Source organism: Phascolarctos cinereus, unplaced genomic scaffold (genome assembly GCF_003287225.1).
Source record: "Phascolarctos cinereus isolate Bilbo 61053 unplaced genomic scaffold, phaCin_HiC Scaffold_2;HRSCAF=192, whole genome shotgun sequence".
In the NCBI taxonomy this organism is placed as follows: Eukaryota; Metazoa; Chordata; class Mammalia; order Diprotodontia; family Phascolarctidae; genus Phascolarctos; species Phascolarctos cinereus.
The window spans coordinates 403487329-403505189 of NW_027555625.1; the positions used below are offsets into that span (position 1 = coordinate 403487329).

The 17861-nt window shown below is 44.6% G+C and overlaps 1 protein-coding gene across 1 annotated transcript in view; it reads right to left on the bottom strand.

The window, feature by feature from the left end:
• The window catches only part of SLIT3 (slit guidance ligand 3), a 784753-nt gene that overhangs the window by 69059 nt on the left and 697833 nt on the right, over positions 1-17861 (bottom strand). The window contains 3 exon segments of the mRNA XM_020992330.2: positions 3520-3591; positions 4446-4517; positions 6261-6329. Of these exon segments, the coding sequence (XP_020847989.1) occupies positions 3520-3591; positions 4446-4517; positions 6261-6329 (213 nt within the window).

Sequence of the window (17861 nt, forward strand, 5' to 3'; positions counted from 1 at the left end):
TTAAAAGGATGGAGAAGAGGCCAGAGTAGGGATGCTTCCAATGCTTTTATAGGAGTCACTTATTCCCCAATTCATCTGATTATTTATGGATCATACAAGCCCTTCCATGCCATTTACCCAGATGGCTTAAAGGCTCCTCACTGTTTTGCAAATGAACTTTAGCCACACTGTTAATCATTTCCGAATGAGACCTGGGCCCCTGGAGGGGAACAGGCAGTATTAATTTAAAAACACTGAATGACCCGAAGGCAGCTTTGGTGCTGTGACTTCTCTTGGTTACACACCCATATATTAGCTCTGCTGCTGAGAACTCTATAAACTTTCTACACAGTAACAGACTGTAATTCACAGGCACAAAGCTGCCTAGAATTGCTCGGTCAGCAGATTCTCTCCTCTCGTTGCCACCTCCCTCCCTGCTCCCCCATCCCCAAAGAAGAAATTCTGATTTTGAAAACCCAACACCAAGCAAAAGCTAGCAAGTAGAAAGGCAGCAAGAGCCCACGCAGGGAAGGCTTCAGCATCCATCTATTCTCTTCCTCGCAGTGTCCTCCTCCACCCTCAAGAGTGAGTGGCTCGGAGCAAAGGAGGACTCTTTCAGGGTCTTAGAACTTCCTCCTCAGTTTCTCTGCTTATGACTGACAATGCATTGCTGAGGGCAAGTTAGGGAAGGTCAGGGTTCAGTTAAGACTCATCTTTGAGAATATAATGGAAGGTAACCCTAACCCTATCACAATCAGAGTCAGAAATCTGATGTGGATGGACTATGGTGGTCATAGTATCATCGCTTTAGAGCTGGAAGGGATCTTAGAGGCCGTGGAATCCAATGCCTTCCTTTTAAGATAAGGAAACAGAAAAGTGAAGTGAATCGCCCAGGGCCACACAGCTCTATCCATTGCACCATCCAGCTGCCTAAGACGATCCAGGATGAAGTTTCTCAGGTGCTTATGAACTCATCTGTTATGACAGACCAGAAACCTAGTGAAGAGCTGGAAGGTCTAAAGAGGTGTGAGGGATGGTATGTAATTTTAGCTCTGGAACATGCCTTTGGGGTGATGCTGTCCAGAAGCTGGTACGTTCAGGTCATCATGTAGTAAAGCTTCTGGGTGTCTCCCCAAACATAACTTCATATACCAAAAAAGGGAAATCACAGCTGGCATAGTTATTAAGTCAGTGGCCAGCCCTGTCTCTTGACAAGAGGATTACAAAGGGACTCCCCTATCCTTAAGAGCACACTTTTGGGGGCTGGTTGGGACAATCAGCATTCATGTCCTCCCCCTCACTTCACCTTTTTACCCAATTATCTCCCTGGCCAATATCAATGTATCCACCTTCTGCATTTTATTTCCAGCAGGGCTGTTTTCTGGGTATTTACTTCATCTCAAGGATGGCATAGCATAGTGGATAAGAGCCAGCTTCAGAGCCAGGAATCCCTGGGTTCAAATCCTACCTCAGACACATAGTGGCTGTGACTCTAGGCCAGTCACTTTACTTCTTGTTGCTCTAGGTAACTCCCTTCCACTATGAATTGCTTACCTGCATTGGCAGAGAGCGTTTGAGAGTTTCCAACGAAGCCACAGGTTTAGTCCTCTCCATATTGTAAGAACTAGTATATTTAATTTTAAAATGCACCTAAGAGCCTCACAACACTGAGAGTAACCTGACTTAAATACTGACTATGATGTGCAAAGCAGTGTGGTAAAGAGGGAATTACAGTGGAAGGCCTGGGAATTCCATGTAGATGACCATCGGTTCAAATCCCAGCTCCAATATTTTCTAGCTGAGTGTCTGTGGGAAAGTCCCTTCACCTAAGCTTCAGTTTCCTCATCTGTAAAATGGGGGTAATTATGCCTATAGTGACTACATCACAGAATTTTTGTGAGGATCAAACGAGAGAAATTGTGTAAAGCTCTGGGCAAACCTTAAGATGCTTTATTATTGTCAGCCCTGGGGGCAACTAGGTGATGCAGTGGATAGAGCATGGACCCTGGAGTCAGGAGAACATGAGTTCAAATGTGGCCTCAGACACTTCCCACTTACTAGCTGTGTGACCCTGGGCAAGTCACTTAACTCCAATTGCCTTGCAAAAAAAACATAATGTCAGCCGTGATGAGTGCTAATATACAAGGTGACCTTCAGCAAATCACTTCCTTTCTCTGGGCTTCAGTTTCTTCATCTATAATATCAGGAAATTGGGTCAGATTATCTCTAAGGTCCCAGGTCTAATATTTTTCTGTTGCTGAAAAGTCTTGGGTTGGGGAGAAGATGTACGTATGGATTAGTGTCCACAGAATACAAGACAGCCAAAGCTTGAGCAGGAGATGAAAGTGCCACAGGCAGGAGAGTGCCCTGGATGGGATGGAAGTGGATCACGCAGAGCACCACTGAGACGTCCCAGTCTCTTCTGCCTGTACACACACACACACACACACACACACACACACACACACACACACACACACACACCCCATCCACATCTGATGGGGCTCGGCCGACAGCACTTGAGCCACCTGAATAACTGGCAAGGAGGAAGAATACTCAGAAACAAGTGGAGTGAGGGAGCACTCTGGCTCAGCTCTGGCCAACGCAATGCACTTTTCTTCCTTTGTGTTAAGCTGGAAATGGGGAAATTGTTTTGCTGATGTTTTCTTTTCTGAAACTCTCCTGAGAACGTGGATAATAAATAAGTGACAATAACAGATTGCACGCTGTCAGTCCTGGGCACTTCTTCCCCTCTGGAGAATTGATTTTTAATAACCACGCAGATGACACGTGGCGTGAGTAGTAGCTGACACCAGAGTTTTGTGGGCTGCAATAAATCACATCAATCTGGAGCGCCCTGAATGGGCACAGCTACTGGGGATCCATTTCACTAATGTCATCGTGCACAGGCTCGAGTGGGCATCCAGTTAATAGGTTTGGAAGTGCCAGTGAGCTGTTCCTAACAATATGAAGCTAAGATAAGAAGACACAGAAATGATAACAGGCATAATAAATAATAATCATAATAATAGAAATTCAGGGTGGCATAGTAGATAGAGCCCTTGACTTGGAGTCAGGAAGATCTGAGTTCAAATTTTGCCTCAGATACTTTCTAGTTGTGTGACCCTGGGTTAGTCACTTATCTTTGTTTTATCATCTATAAAATAGGGACAATAACGGCACCTACCTCTCAGGGTTCTTCTGAGGATTAAATGAGATAATACTTGTAAAGTGCTTTGCAAACCTTCAAGTGCTATGTAAATGATAGTTACAATGGTAGTGGTTGATATCAGGAGCTGGAATGGCCACTGGTGACCCCCAACTTTTACCTACTCCTAAGCTGTGTTTTGAAACAAGGTTCTTTCCTTTAGGCTAGTCTAGACTAGCCTAGAGTCACCTCTTTCTGCAAATAGTCAATTTATTTAGGGAGGGTACTGAGCTACCAGGGTGAAGAATGAAATGAGATTATTCCATGGCTAGCCACCCAGTCAGATGGAACCAAATGTCAACCCTCCTGTTAGCCTGCTAGGGGATACTCACAACACCCGAAGAGACCGCAGGCCATTAAAGGCATGGATTGGAATGCACCGCAGCTGGTTGTAGCTTAGGATGCTAAGGGAGAAAAAGACACGATTGTAACAGTCTGTTGGTTCATCTGTCGTGGGCTATCCACAGGTAAGTCATGGACTTTGTGGGTTAGTCATCACTAAGGTTGCACAACAAGTCAGTTTCCTCCTCGTTACTGAGTAAGCCTCTAGGACTACTGGCCTCTGCCTTCAAGTGGTGTGCACTCAAGACATGCAAAGCAAACTGAAAAAAACAAAAAGCTGACTGGCTTGAACAAAGTGTAATCAGGCAGGAAAAGTCATTGTGAGTGGGGAAAACACCCTCAACTAAATAGGAGGAATTACAAAACTGAATACAAATATCTACTGATTTTCTCTGATGCTGATTACATGTCTAGGCTCACCTCGACTGAAATGGCAGAGGGTCCATTAATATTCTTGAGATACCAGGAGAAAGGAGAGGAAGGGCTGCAGATGTTGGGTAGACCCCAAGGACATGGACATACCCATGGCTGGGCAGCCACATAGCTGTGTTTTCATCTAAATCATTGGAGGTAATATCCACAGAGATCACAGATCCATCTGAGTATCTGAGTACCAGTTGGTTTCCTGGGTAGGATGTCAGCTTCTTGAGGGCAAGGGCTATTTTCTTCTTTTTTTTTTTGTTAAATGTTTCTATCTCTAACACCCATTGCTCAGCCTGACACAAGGAAAGTGCTTAACAAATGTTTGTTGAGTTGAACTATATTGAATAAATGCCTAAGCTCTATGGTCATTAGCCTACTATACGTTATAGGTGGGGGTGGATAGGGAGAGGAAAGAGAAGATACAGATCTAAGGGAAAATAAAGGAAAAGAAGGGCCATAGGCTCGGTGACAAATGCTAGCTTGTGCTACTCACAGTGTGGAGAGCTGAGTCATATTGCTGAAGGTATAATTGGCCAGGATGCTGATGCTGTTATTGCTTAAGTCACTAGAGAAGAAAAGCACAACAGAAGAGTTACAGCTACCCTTGGTGCTCTGGACCAGTCATTTCTGATGGCCACTTCTCACTGTAGCCAAAGGTCACGCCCATGCGTTCTCATTATAGGCTGTTTCCAAATGTCCTTCACGCATGTTACCTGAGGATCTTACAACTGCCCCCAAATCCCAGTTCATCAGATTCCCTTAAACAGAGAGTGAAGTCATGGGTTTGGGAGGGAGTTCCAGGTCCTCTGTAGGAGATATTCAGAGGCAAAATGCAAGTCTGAGCTAGGAGCCAGGCCTCACTAAAGAACAAGTGAGTTAAGCCTTCACCTTTAGCTTGAAACCCTTCCTGCTCCCCTCAGTTGTCAGTGTTCTCCCTCCTAAGTTGCTTTGTACTGAACTACTTTGTATGTACTTGTATTTATTCTTATTATATTTATTTGTTTTTTATATATTTTTATATATGATAAGCAAATATATGTCTGTATGTGTATATATAGACATATATATAAAACATGAATATACTTAAAACATATACGCCCTCAAGGAACATGCATTCTAATGGGGGAGACAACAAGCATATATATATATATATACATATCTCCTTGTTGTTGCTTGGAGGTTTCAGTTGCGTCTGACTCCGTGACCCCATTTGTGGTTTTCTTGGCAAAGACACTGGAGTGGTTTGCCATTTCCTTCTCCAGCTCATTTTACAGATAAGGAAATTGAGGCAAACTGAGTTAAGTGACTTGCCTAGGGTCACACAGCTAGTAAGTGTCCGAGGCCAGATTTGACTCAGGAAGATGAGTCTTCCTGACTCCAGGCCCAGCACTCTATCCACTGAGCCACCTAGCTGATGTATGTATGTACGTGTGATTTATACATACACACATAGATACACGTGTATACACAAACAAACACACATACATATATACATACACACATCCAAACCTGACGTCTCCCCCATTAGAATGTGAGCCCCTTGGAGGTGGGGCTATTTAATTCTTCCTATTAATGTCCCCAGTGACTAGTACGGTTCCTGACACATAGCAGGGGCTCAATAAATGATTGATTGATTCATGTTAAACGATTGATTCTTTCCAGGTCTAACTTCCCAGTCATTCATTCCTCCACAGGTCATTTTCTGAGGAGAGGGGGAAGATGGGATCTCATTTGCCAGATGCTAAGAGCCCTGCCAAAGAGTACCTTCCTTCCACCTCAAGCTGACTGACCTACACAGGCCCTATTTTTGTGGGGCCATTGGAAGATGAAGAGCCTCCAAGAATATTTAGTAGTAACTACCAGAACGAGTATACGGGCTTTACCTCTCCCCAGTACCGCACACCAAACCAACCCAGTTCTGTCTGCCTTAGTACAGGGCAGCCCAGGTCTTCACTCAAGAGTTGTGCATATCTACAGAGAAGCATGCCAGGGCTGGTTACTTTCCTGAGGGAGGAAACTCAGTTAAAGACAGACTCTCATGTACCTCTTCCAGCTCATTTTAGACTATGTGCTTGGGATTAGGGAAGGGAAAGAGGGGGAGGAGTACATACCCTATCAAGTGTTAAGGTATTTTAAACCTGACGAGTCCTGCTGGTGCGTAACTGGTCCCGGTCCCTTATGGTGAAGCAGGGACAAAACTCTGTGGCTGTCTCTATCCCTCTAAGCATGGGGCCCACTGAGCTACCTCCCAGTGCAGGGGCAAAAATAAGCATCTCATGGAGTTTCCACCCAGGCCCAGGCTCCTTACATCAGCGTCAGGTGTCTGAGGGCGGATAGCTCTTTGGGTACAGTTGTTAAATGGTTTCCTTCCAGGTACCTGGAAAAAAAAAAAGACAGTGAAGGAAACAAATCACACACACACACACACACACACACACACACACACACACACACACACACACACACACACTTCAGGCAAGGACCCCTGAGAGATGAGGCTCTGTTCCCCATGCATTATGGATGGAAATAAGGCAAGATTTATGGGAAGAAGGGGAAAAAAGACTTCTACTTCTTGAGCCCAAGGTTGTTTCTTTTCACAGGGGAACACACAAGTTCCCTTTTTTCAGGGCCTTTACTTCAAGCAGTGCTAACCCGGGCCACCCAGGATTAGCTTGCAAAGCTTGGCTATGAAAGTTGGAAAGAATTGCTATCCTTCCTTCCAGGGACAACATTTAGTATTCAAGGACACAGAGTACACATTTGGAAGGGGAAAAAAAAGGATTTTTAAAATGTCCCTCTTACTGTTAGCTGAAATTACTATACGTTCCAAATCTGGAACATGGTTGCTGTAGAAAGACGGCATGACATAGTAAACAGAAGACTAGATTTAGAGTCAAGAAGATCTGGGTTCAAGTCTTGCCTCTGACACATACTAACCATGTGACTCCAAGTCACTTAATGTCTTAGCGGCCAGGTTACTGCTCGAGGTTATTGTCCAAGTGACAGAAGAATTGCAGATCTGTGCTGATGAAGGGAGCGTGCACACAGGCAGCTCCCCACAATGAGGAAATCACAACTCTGCCCCTGCTTCGCATGCCATCCCCTACCCTCCCTGCCTCCTAAAATAGACTGCAGGGAGGCAGTCATGGACAGATATGGATACAAGCTCTCAGATTTCCAGAGGAAGAACCAGACCACCAGATCAGAGCTTTAGAGTTGGAAGTAACCTTTGAGGCAATCTATTTCAACTCCCTGGTTTTCCAGGCGAGGAAACAGAGGCCCACGTTGTTACTTGCCTAAGATGACACAGGTCAAATTCCTGGCAGAATCAAGATTTGAACCCGAGTTCCTCATCTCCAAAGCCAGCGTTCTTGTCACCATCGGTGGCTGGTGACCAAAGCAAGCAGCCGTATTGAAAGGAAGGAAGACCAGTTATGAAGACAGGTAAAAAAGACTAGGCTTCTTCAGCCTGGGAAGGCAAAGACCAAGGGAATCTATAAAGTCATAAAAGACATAGATAATGATAATAATAGCATTTTGAGATTTGTAAAGCCCTTTTACATATATCATCTTATTTGATCTTCACAACAACCCTGTGAGATAGGTGCTATTAGTATCCCTATTTTACAGATGAGGAAACTGAGGCAGAGCTTAAGTGATTTGCCCAGTGTCACACAGCTAGGAAGTATCTGAGGTTAGATCTGAACTCAGGTCTTCCTGACTCTAGGCCCAGTGCTTTTTCTGCTACCCCACCTAACTGTATAGAAGGTAACACCTGAGCTGAGCCTCAAAAGAAACTTACTTTCCTGTTGTTGAACTATATACCTCTTTCTATCATGTACCCTGGGGTTCTTGCTGCCAACAGGATACTATCCTGTGCCTATTTTTCTTTATCCTTCTTCCCCAAACCCTACTCCCCAGCACACAGCAGAAGATCTTTTAAGTAGAAGGTACTCAAGGAGTATTTGTTAAATTAGTTGTAGAATGCTGCAACAATATTGTTTTCTAACTTTCTCTTTGTTAATATACAGTACATGGGGCAGCTAGGGGACACAGAGCATAGAGCACTAGGCCTGGAGTCAGTAAGACCCGAGTTCAAATCCAGCCTCAGATACTGAATAGCTGTGTGACCCTGGGAGAGTCACTTAACCCAGTTAACCCTTTCCTTAACCCTAAGGGAACCTCAGTTTCCTCATCTGTAAAATGAGCTGGAGAAAGAAATGGCAAACTACCCCAGTATCTATTCTAAGGAAACCCCAAATGGGGTTACAAAGAATCGGACGTGACTGGAAATGACTGAACAATAACATATAGTACACATCTAATTTCTTTCCATGCTGCACTCTGGACGTTCGCTACCATCCTGTAGACTCACTCCAGCCCTGGAGCTCACATTTTGGAAGCACCTTGCATCCCTATGGCCTCTCCCTCTGATTGGATGGCTCCTTCATTTCTTGGATGGAACCTTCATTTAAGGAGGGCACCCGGGTCAGTCATATCTCCTTCCTCTCCAGGCAGAGCACCAGACTTCTTCTACCATCCCCCATGCAGTACCTTTGTCTCTCCCCACAACCAGACCCCTGTGCTGCCCTCCTCCATTAAAACTTTGCCTCTTTGAGGGAAGGGACTTTCTTCCTACTCATACTTGTATTCCCAGTGCTCAGCATAGTGTTTTGCAAACAATAAGTGCCTAATAAATGCTAGTTGACTGGCTATTTTAACTCCTAATTAAATGCTGGTTTAAAAATAAACTTTTCTACACATAAAAAAAAAAGGACTGAAATGACACACGGTCAGTGGTACACGTAGTGAGCTGTTGCTTGGAATACAGAATGACTGAAATGTTTGCACACTCTTTGTAGGTCTGGGCGCCTGGGTTTTTGGTGGTTTGCAGAGTACAGAGCTAAAAGCTATGGGAGTGGGGCTGGTCTAGGGGGGAGTACAACTGGGGAACTTTGCTATTGAATTCTTCCAGTTAGGTAGATAAAACTTTATGTGGGAAATGGGGTTTTAGGAGTTCTGCACATGGTGACTTGGAGGAGGGAAGGTACTTAGGTGCAGGGTATCATGTGAAGGAAGGCTTGGAGGCATCAGTAGGATAAATGATCCAGGTGGGTGGTAAGGAGCAAGCTGAGGGTGCACTTCACCCAGGCAGACTGATTAGCCCCAAGAGAAATACCACTAAGAAGTCTGGATCAGATAGAAAGTGATCGGACATAACCTCAGACTCAGCCACAGACACATGCATACTTTTTTTCTCTCCATCCATTCTCTTCCTCCACTTTTCCTTTACTCAGTTCAGGGCAGAAAACATTTATTAAGAACCTAATATTTGCAAGGAACTACATTGGGATCTTTACCAAAATAAAAATGAAACCACTCCCAGTTCTGAGGAGATTACATTCTACTGTGGACACAGCATGAAAACAGATACAATATAATTCAGGGAAGGAGAGAGAGTGAACATTGATTCTGGGGGATTAGCAAAGCCTTCATGTAGGAAGGGGTGACCTCTGAGCTGAGCTTTGAAGGAAGCTAGTGAGTCTACAAAGCAGAGGTGAGCATAGAGTAGATGCCACATGTGGGAGACAGCTTGTGCAAAGGTATGGAGGCAAGAGATTGGATATCCAGGTAAAACCTGGTGGGCCAGAGTGATTGGATGATAGGATAAGTGAAGGGAAATAGTAGTCATAATACAAAAAAATTTTGGAAAGGTAGGCTGGAATCAGATACCGGAGGAATTTATCCTGGAGGCAACGGAGAGCCTCCAAAGGTTTTTGAGCAGGAGAGCAACATGTTCAAGCTTGTGTTTTAGTAATATTAATTTGGAAGATTAGAAAAGGGAGAGACTGGAAACAAGGAGAACAATAGTGAGGCATGTACAGGTAGAGTCAACAGGACTTGGACAGCAGATAGATGGGGTGAGAGAGAAGGAAGACTCAAGTTTGACTCCAAAATTACCCTTCTCCTCCTCCTTCTTCCTTTCTCTTTTCATCACTCACAAACTGTCACTGCTTGGGGAGAATGTCTTGAAATGCCCCAAACAGGTTCACATTAATTTAAGTGGCTGATTCGTGGCTATAGGATGTGGTGTGATTCACAGATACTCAGTTTGGAACGGATTAGCTGGACCCTGCTGTCTTAGCATCCCAGGGACTTAAGTGTTAGTCTGGACAGAATTTCACAGAGGTGGTCTGCTCTAGACATGGGATGAGGAAGGCATTCTCAAACACGGGCAAGAAGGCTGATTCGGCTTCGTTGTTCTTTTATTGCAAGGGACAGTTCTACTTGTAGGTGGTGCTGTGGATAAAGCACTGGGACGAAAGTCAGGAAGACCTGAAGTCAAATTTGACCTCAGACACTTACTAGTGGTGTGACCTTGGGCAGGTCATTTAACACCTGAGTTTCCTGACCTGTAAAATGGGGATCAAAACATAACATTTGTTGTTGTTGTTGTTGCTTTTTAGAGGCAAATAGGGTTAAGTGACTTGCCCAGAGTCACACCACTAGTAAGTATTATGTGTCTGAGGCAGAGTTTGAACTCAGGTCCTCCTGACCCCAGGGTCGCTGCTCTATCCACGGCGCCACCTCGCTGCCCCTCAACACACAATATTTGGAAAGTGCTTAACACACACTTAACAAATGCTCTTTCCCCTCCCTCCTTCTGGGGACAGGGAAGGGTCATGGAGGAGTAACAGCAATGCTAAAACAAATGGGAACAATGAACTTCTTACTTAATTTTTAAAAATGGAGCACAGGTGTGTCAAAAGGACATTTGGCACGCTCTTTGTCATCTCAGAAGTGTGCAATCAGGGCAGGACACTAGAGTCCAGGGAAGCCTAGACCGCCGATCACGCTTAACCATAGCGACAGTCATGATCACAAATGGCCAACCCTTTGATGCATTTGTTGTTAGATGCTGGGAACAACTGATGTTTGTAGAGCGCCCTTGTGTGTGCAAAGTGCTTTACATTTATTAGCACCTTTGATCCTCAGGACAACCCTGAGAGGCAGGTATTGAAGGCATTATCACTATTACATAGCTAGAGAGCTGGCTTGGAAGCCAGTAAGACTGAAATAAAGCCCGATGGCTGCCCCATACCCGCTGTGTCACACTGTGCAAGGCTTTAGCCTCTCAGTTCTCTACGTAACTCTCTAGAAGTACGAGGTGTAGACAAGATGCCAATTTACATGAACTGGATGAGTTTCCTCCCCCTGGGAGTTCTCTTAACCAATGAAATCACAAGTCCACTACATAAAGCTCGGCAGACTGAGGCTGTGAGAATCGAAGTCACTCATCTGTGGCCACACAGCTTGAAAGCATCCAGGGCGGGATATAAGTCTAGGTCTTCCTGACCCCGCTCCTGCTCCCCTGGACAAAGGTCATTACACAGGCAACTGTGTCTGGAGTTGGGCTGTTTGTCATCAGTGATGGCAGAGTCTTAGGTCTCACAGTTCTTGGGTTTTAGGGCACTTGAATGCACAGGATGGAAGAATCATGGATCTGAAGCAGGAAGGGGCCTTACAGGCCACTTAGCCCAACCCCTCTATTCTACAAATGAGGAAACTGAGCTCTAGGGAAGTTAAGTGATTTGCCAACGCAACGCTGACGAAAAGTGTCCGACGTGGGATTTGGACCTAGGTCTCCTGACTGCAGAACCAGGGCTCTCTGTTTCTGTGCCACGATGCCTCTGTTTCCATATCCTGCCATAAACATTGCGAATGACCAATGAGGGAACAAAGTGAAGACCCTCAAGGCCTTGTTGCGTTGCTGCTATACCACTAGCAGGAAATGGGGGAGAGGAGAAAGGACGGGAAGAGCAATCTCATTGACTTCCTCCTGTTTTTATTCCATCTCACAAAGAAATCACGGAAACCACTGCATTCTGAAGGGCACACACTACTCCTCTCAATGCTTTGATGTTTGATCTTCTGTTAAGATGACTGGGTCAGTGTGTGTCCTCCTGAATAAACAGAGCCTCTTTTGCCTGGAATAGCCTCCCTTCACTGTGCCCTGAAAGTCCCCCCACCCCATCTCCATCTAGCCAAGTGCTACCCATCTGATGTCAGACATCATACTCGTAAACTGTTAGAGTTGGAAAAAGCCTGGGAAATAGCTCACTTCTCTAATTCAGCTAGGTAACAGCTAAGTGAGGGCCCAAACAGGAGTCTCTATCTCCTAATCCGATACTCTTTCCATAATGTCAAGTGTCATCATTATCAAGCCCAGTTTGAACCCACCCATGGTGATCTCATCCTCCTCTGAATGCACAGCAGTGAGAGGCGTTAGAATTGGAAAGAATCACAGGAATCATTGGCCCAATTCTCTCATTTTACAAATGAGAATGAGGTGTGGAGAAACAGAATGACTTGTCCAAGGTTAGTTAACGTCACCTCGTTAGTTAATGGAAGAAATGGAACTACAACCCAGGGCTTCTGACTCTTAGCCCAATAATCTTTCCCCTATAACACTGAATGTGGATACCTTTCATTTGGCATAGCAACCTAGCATCTCTTGGTTAATACAATACCAGCTCCTCAAGGGCAGGGACTGTTTTGTCTTTGTAGCTCCAGAACCTAGCACAGTAGGAGCTTTATCAATGCCTGTTGAATGAAATATATTACACACACACGTGTGTGTGTGTGTATGTATGTATATATATAATCTCTTAATTTCACAGCTAGATTATAAACTTCTGGAGGACAGGTGCCAAGTCTTACTCCTCTTAGGGTCAATCTAATTTCACACAGCATTTTCTCCTCAAGAGATGTCTTTTAATTGACCATCCAGTTAGTCCACTTTTGAACTTTGCCTCTAGACATCTGCAAAAGTCTCTGAGGCTTAACTGTATGGGATAGTGACCGGAGTAGGACTTGACATCATCACATATGTTGCTGTTGTTAAGTCATTTTTCAGTTGTGTCTGACTCTTCATGACCCCATTTGGGGTTTTCTTGGCAGAGATACTGGAGTAGTTTGCCATTTCCTTCTCCAGCTCATTTTACAGACAAGGAAACTGAGGCAAACAGGGTTAAATGACTTGCCCAGAGTCACACTGCTAGTCAGTGTCTGAGATTAGATTTGAACTCAGGAAGATGAGTCTTCCTGACTCCAGGCCTGGCACTCTATCCACTGTGCCACCTGGCTGTCCATTATCACATATAAAGCATCACTAATATCCCAGAGAATAGGAATAAACACCAGTGGGACGTTCTGCCCTTGGTCCTGTGACAGTAAATGATCAGGTCTTGGTGTCTGTAGCTGGTTATCTTCATGTGTCCAGACTGTGGCATTCTAGAAACCTTTTACCACAAGTGCTTATTTTCGATTTACTGATGGTGCTTTGAGAAGTCATGGGCAAGGATGGATGTGACCTGTACTGTTGAAAGACGGATTCCGTCCTTGTGAGATCATCCATCCATCAAAGCAGTGTCACTGACAGAATTCTTAACAGACAGAGAAGGGAATCATCTAGGCTGGCTACTGCTCCATATTGTTTAACACCTTTTTTCTTTGCCTGCAATATTGATTTCCTTGTTCTCACTTTCAACTGTCTCATTCCTTACACTGGGGATCACTGCTTGTAGAAAAACAAGAAGAAACAGAAAAACAAGGGTAGCCCCAGGGAATGTCATCCACGCTTTAGACAGACAGCACAAGACAACATTGCTCCCATTTTTTCAGATGGCCAGATGAGGCCCATGGATCTGAGTGCTTCTGGCCCCCAGATACCTAGTGTTCTTGTCTACATGGATCCTGGTCCTGGTTTCGATCAGATGGTGCTGAATGGAAAAACAAAGCTAAGGCCAAACCCCCCCCCACCTTTTTTTGATCCCTGGGAAATGGCCTTGGAAGAATAACTTAAGAGAAGACAGATCAAGAGACTTTACTTCTCGAAAGTAGACACCGGTCTATAGGAAAGAAGAAAAACACAAGAGAACGTGGGATCCCAAAGCTGCCAGGAGTTGGCTTTTGGAATTCTATTAAGATGCCCTACACTCTGGCTCTGCTGGGCCTTCTGTCCTGCCAAAGCATTTCTAACAGATCAGATTTAAATCAGTCCTAATTTAAATGCTGTTTTAGCTCCAGCCAAAAGCTCACATCTTCCCTTGCAGGAAAATTTGAAAAATCCCTCCAGGAAACGATTTCTCCTTCTCCATCTCCCATATTCCACAGCCTATGGGTCTGATTACCAAGTCTCTCCAGACCGGGGGGGCTAGCTCCATAGAAGCTTTCAGCTCAATGGCTTCTCTCCTTTATGTTACAGAAAGGACAATTCACCCTGTTGTGTGCTGATGGGGAGAGCACGGCCAGGGCTGCCCTCCATGAAAGGATCCACATTTCCATCAGAGACTTAGTGTCAGTGGCAGCAGCAGAAGGACACTAGGAAAGGGTCCACGTGAGCTGTGATGAAGTTAGTCTGGAGCATTTTGGCTAGGTCCCTGAACTATTATTCCCCCCAGCCCTGCCCATGACCTCACTGACATTGCCTGGAGAGGGCAAGCAGTGTGTGTGTTGGGGGAAGAGCGTGGGGGTGGGTGGGAAAAGGGACACAAGCTTCTCTGGGGGTGCTGCTGCCAGTTTCATGTTCTTTCCTCCCTTTGCGCATTCTCTGACACCTACAAACATTTCTTCTCGGCCCTGGATTCTCAGGAAACAAGAGGAGCAGCTTTGTCTGCTGCGTCCTGTGTCCCTGTTTTCATCAAAGCAGAGGAGTAAGGAGAGGGGCTTCTTCTGAGACCGCTCCCCCCATCTCCAACCTCACTTTGGGCCTGATCTTGTCTTGTTAGAGACATGTTGTCAGATGTCGCCACAATAGATGACAGAGGCTTAGGATGGGAAGGGGCTACTGAAGGGAAGGATCCAGGTCCAGATGGGAACAACAGACCTAGCGGCGAACACGGTAGGACAAAGGGCGGTGGGTGGGGAAAGCATGGCAAGGCAATAATTAATGTGAAGAGCTTTGGCATTTAGTGGACCTCAATGCAAGCCAAGAGTGTGACAGAACAGGCAAAAAAGCTAATTCAATCTTAGATTGTACTACTGACATAGAGCTGTAACTGACATTGAGGGACGAGGAGAACACACTTTCTTTCAGCAAGAGTCGTCTCCTGGCACATGCCACTATAAGCAACTCTTAAAGCCATCTTCCCCTCTGCCCTGCTTCCATACTAGGATCACATCTCCATGGAATTTTTCTTCTGGCACCCACCTTACTCGCCTACAACTTCATAAAGCCGAGTGCTGGCTGGACTTTCTGGGGGACAGGTGCCCCTGTGCTTGGCATGATTGCACCCATGGTTGGACTTACTATGGCCCCCACCCTCACTCCTTGTTCTACTTTGTATGTGTTATTTATATCTATTTGTATACATCTTTCCTCATTAGAATAGAAGCTCCTTGAGGGCAGGGATCTTTTTTTTTCTTTGACTCCTCAATGTGTAGCACTGTGTCTGGCAGGTGGTAAACACTTAATACACCCTTATTGGTGATATTCACAGCTCTAGACATTTTTTATGTCCACAATGAAGACGATCATAGTGCTCTTGTAGCTGCTTTGGCCTCCATTAAGATTCGATTCAAATATTACCTTCTTCAAAGGTCTTTCCTTGCACCCCTTTGCAACTAGTGACTTTCCCTTCCTCTGAGATTACCTTCAATTTATACCATACACAGACACACATCCATCCATCCATCCATCTATCTATCTATCTATCTATCTATCTATCTATCTATCTATCTATCTACCTATCATCTATCTCTCTATCCGTCCATCTATCTATCTACCTATCATCTATCTATCTATCTATCCATCCATCTATCTATCTATCTATCCATCCATCCATCTATCTATCTACCTATCATCTATCTATCTATCTATCCATCCATCTATCTATCTACCTATCATCTATCTATCTATCTATCCATCCATCCATCCATCTATCTATCTACCTATCATCTATCTATCTATCTATCTATCTATCTATCTATCTATCCATCCATCTATCTATCTACCTATCATCTATCTATCTATCTATCTATCCATCCATCTATCTATCTACCTATCATCTATCTATCTATCCATCCATCCATCCATCTATCTACCTATCATCTATCTATCTATCTATCCATCCATCTATCTATCTACCTATCATCTATCTATCTATCTATCTATCTATCTATCCATCCATCCATCCATCTACCTATCATCTATCTATCTATCTATCTATCTCTCTATCCATCCATCTATCTATTTACCTATCATCTATCTATCTATCTATCTATCTATCTATCTATCTATCTATCTATCTATCTATCTCTGTGTATAGCTAGCTGTATATATATCTATATCTCTGTATCTCTCTTGCATGTACATAGGCATTTGCATGTTGTCTCCTTTGTTAGAAGGGGAGCTCCTGGAGGGCAGGGACTATGTTGTTGCCTTTCTTTCTATCCCCAGTGCTAGCACAGTACCAGGCCACACAGTAAGCACATAATAAACTCTTGTTGGCTGACTGACCCACTATTGTCCTCTACCCCATTCAGACCCAACCTAGAACACTGTCTGGTTTGGCATGCTACCTTTCAGAAAGGATGCTGACAATACGGAAAAAGTCCAGAGGAAGGTGACTAGGATAGTGAGAGGATTATAGAACGAACTATTTGAGATTCGGATGAAAGAACTGAGGCTGTTTCCTCTAGAGAGAAGAACACTTTGAAGGGACATGATCCCTGCTTTCAAGGATCTGAAGGACTGTGATGAAGAGGAAACATCAGACTTGCTCTTCTTGGCCTCAAGGGCAAAACTAAGAACAGAGAGGTTGCTTTTTGTCTTGATGTAAAGAACAATTCCTAACAACCAGAGCTGTTTTGACATGAATTGTCTACAGGGTTTCCATCACTGGAGGTCTTTGAGTGGAGGTGGGATGGCCACTTGTCAGGGAAGCTATAAGGGGATTCCTATTAAGATACAGACTGACAAGACCTCAAAAGTCCCTTTCCACTCTGAGATTCGAAGAGTCTGTGACTATGGGGTGGAAAGACACCAGCGCATTCCCTGAGTGTCTATCCACGATTTTGGCAGGGGATGCTCCAGGTCTCCAACCTCTCTGTGCTTAGAACACTGGACTTGGAGTCAGGAAGACCCAAATTTGATTTCCGTCTTGGACAAGTGAAAGCTATGTCATCATTGGTGAGTCACATAACCTCTCAGTGCCTCAGTTTCCTTATTTGTAAAATGGAGATAACAATAGCGCCTACTTCGAAAGGTCGTGGGGAGACATACGTGCGGTGTTTTGCAATTCTGAAAGAGCTATGTAAATTCTAGTGATTATTATTACCACCCTGTAGTTTTCCATAGATACTTCCATGGGGCAGCTATTCATAACTTGTCATCTCTGAGAGTGTCCTCATGACAGAGCCACTCAGTGAGGTTCTCTACATGTGCCACACATGCATGTAAACATGTATGTGGTGGCTGAGAGCCAATGTACTCATACCAGATCTCAATAAAATAACAATCTCTCTAGTCTAGTGGTACAGCTCGGACCCATTTAGCCGTGGTTAAAGGGAAGCAAGTGATTCAGTGGCTGTCTTCACCTCATGCCCACAGTCTCTTGAGCTCTCGGACTTCATGGCTTGTAGGGGTGAAGGATTCTTGTCTGGTTAACAAGTCAAATCTTTCAGGGCAGTATCAGCCCAGCCAACAGGTCCACAGTCAACGTGTCTCCGGATGATCAGATCTCAACTGAGGGATCAAATTTGGGTTTGTTTTCTTCCTGTGCATGCCCAGTTATGGATTTTTAAAATCCCCAATTTAAAAACTCAAACCCCATGGAGGAAGTTGGGGAAGTCTCTAGGGTGGTCAGGCCAGTAGGTAGAACATCTAGGTGATCTGACTGGAGTAGGG